At 50.9% G+C, this 2,500-nt stretch overlaps 1 protein-coding gene across 1 annotated transcript in view; it reads left to right on the top strand.

Moving 5' to 3' along the window:
- The first annotated feature begins 190 nt into the window (after window positions 1–190).
- LOC122247729 (uncharacterized) overlaps window positions 191–2,500 on the top strand; it is a 3,092-nt gene continuing 782 nt past the window's right edge. The window contains exons 1-3 of the mRNA XM_086531086.1: window positions 191–416; window positions 1,234–1,356; window positions 1,616–2,500. The exon at window positions 1,616–2,500 is cut by the window's right edge and continues 782 nt beyond it. Of these exons, the coding sequence (XP_086387212.1) occupies window positions 191–416; window positions 1,234–1,356; window positions 1,616–2,500 (1,234 nt within the window). The remainder of the gene's footprint in view (window positions 417–1,233; window positions 1,357–1,615) is intronic.

Raw genomic sequence — 2,500 nt, 5'->3', positions numbered from 1 at the left:
CAGCTACACATGTGTCTTACTTCCAACCTCGGACTGAACAGTACTTGCTCGTGACCTCTGACCTGTTGGATTCAACCGGCTCCCGATCAGTGCGAATAGTGCCTCCTGCAGTGTGTTAACTCTAGCCCAGCTTGTTGCAAGCGGTGCATTAGCGATATTAATAGACTTGCATAAAGATCGTACCGCAGTTATGAAGGGCCCCGTGGCAACGCTGAAACCCGAAGAAGGACCTAGATTCATCGGGCCCGACACCCCACTCAGCGCGTGGCCCTCCGTGTACATCAAGGAGGAGCTCCTCGAACCGTCGGATAACAACAACTCGAATTCCCCGGATCCCCTCAAGCCCAAACTCGAGCTCGGGGAGCCTCATGACGACGGGGATTCGGGCGTCACACACTCGGACCTTTCTGACGGAGGTGAGTCTTACGCTTGGTGTTTTTGTTTTGGTTCGTGAGTTCGGAAGGAAGTTGGGAATTATATTATGATTTCTGAAGTCTGAAGTTATATAGCGTTTATTATGTATATAAATTGTCACTATATTTTTAATACGTTTATTACGTTCACGTAGTATTTGTCGTTATTTTTTAAATTCATGTGATCAATTATTTCATTCATTTAATCTGGGTAATTAAATTGCTTGTTTACAGTAGTACTATACATACCTATGGTATAGTAAAGAGGTATGGAAGGGGTTATGGGTTTAGGATTTATGATTTGTCAATGGGTATAAACGAGCCTATAGTACAAAGGTATGGAAGGGTTTAGGATTTATTATCTCTTATTTTTAATGCCCAACTATTCATACGCCATGGGCAGGGGCATAAAAAACCCATAGTAAAGAGGCATGGAAAGGGTCTAGGATTTATACTATTTCATTCATGCGATAACGAGCCTATAGTATAGAGGTATGGAAGTATTTATGGTCAACAGAGGTATGGCAGGATCTTTATATAAGTTTGAGAACCTCTACCGTTTGATATACAGAATATATAGTGATGTTTATTATCATGTATACTGATTCATACGGGTACATGAATTTCTTATCTAATACACCAATACATATTGGTATATGAATCTCTAATCTAATACACTGATTCATATTGGTACTTGAATCTCTAATCTAATACACTGATTCTATATTCTAATATGACTGATTAATACCTAAATCTCGATCTAATACACTGATTCATCCGGGTACCCAAATCTCGATCTAATGAATATTTATATTGACAGATACTCGTGTCGAAGTGTCGAGCTCTACCAACGGCGCCGTCGCGGTCAGCAACTCTCCTCCACAGCACGACTCCTTCCTCGCCCTTTGCGTCGACGGGAACAATCAGCCGCAGGAAGTCTATGGTGAGTTCTTTGCCACCTCGTTTTATGGTACGAAATACAGACAGCATGGACGTATAGTATTAGATTGGAATACTTTATTATGATTAGAATGGAATACTTTATTAGATTGGATTAGGATTAGATTGATATATCTAAAATAGAGATAGATTAAAATAGATTCAGGGTCCCGTTGAAATATCAGTGGGAATTGGCAAAAGCCTCCCCGCTGAACTGTTTTGCTCTATATTGAGTATTCGTAAATAACGATCCATTATTGCAGGTGACAATGGGCGCGTGACCCCCGTGGACCGCGACATCAAGCTGTCCCCCGCCGCCCGCAACAGCCCCGAGTTCGTGTCCACCTACATCCAGCAGCTCGACAGCTACCCCGCCACCCAGGCCCCTCCCCCGCAGTGGTACAGCTACGGCAGCAGCCAGTGGTCTCCCTATGGCTACCTCCCTCCCGCGCCCCCGACAGCAGTGTACACGGCCAACTACTACGCCCCGCAGCCGTACCCCGCCGGGCCGCAGTCCCCGCAGCAGATCTACTCCGGGCAGCACGTCACCTACTACGCCGCGCCCCCGCCTCCTCCAGCGTTCTCGCACCCTGGTTGGGGCCCCCCTCCCCACAGCCCCAACCCCGCCAACTGCCCCTCGCCCACCCTGCCTCCTCACGGCTCGTCGGGGCCGCTGCCGCCCTTCAGCCACCCCCAGCGAGGCTCCTTCACCTATAGCTCCCCGATCTACCACCCGGCCTCCTCCTCCCACCTGAGCGAGACGGAGCCGCACTCGGTCCACACGACGCACTCGGGCCAAACCTCGCACTCGGCCATGCACGGCCAGACCAGCGTGTCGCCGCACTCCCCCCCGGCGCACACCACGCACCTTCCTCCCCTGGGACACAACGCCCACCTGTCTGCCGCCCACCCTACGAACCCCCCTCACCACGTCACCCACAGCGGCGCCGCGCCAGTGGGGCTGAGCAACGTGAAATGCGAGCCGAGGGAGGTGACGAGCACCAGCGCCAGCAGGGCCCCCGACCAAGCAGTGCCTTCTGGAGGGCGCTCCTCTACGCGGGTCTTCAGCTCTGCCCTCGAAGCCACCTGCGCTCTCTGCGGGGTCAAGTTTGCCTCCTCCGGCCATCTGAAGCGGCACTTGCAAGCCC

Source organism: Penaeus japonicus, unplaced genomic scaffold (genome assembly GCF_977035675.1).
Source record: "Penaeus japonicus unplaced genomic scaffold, GWHDUDI00000001_assembly GWHDUDI00000034, whole genome shotgun sequence".
Classification (NCBI taxonomy): Eukaryota; Metazoa; Arthropoda; class Malacostraca; order Decapoda; family Penaeidae; genus Penaeus; species Penaeus japonicus.
Note: the sequence above shows the minus strand (reverse complement) of the source record. Positions and strands in the feature narration are given on the sequence as shown.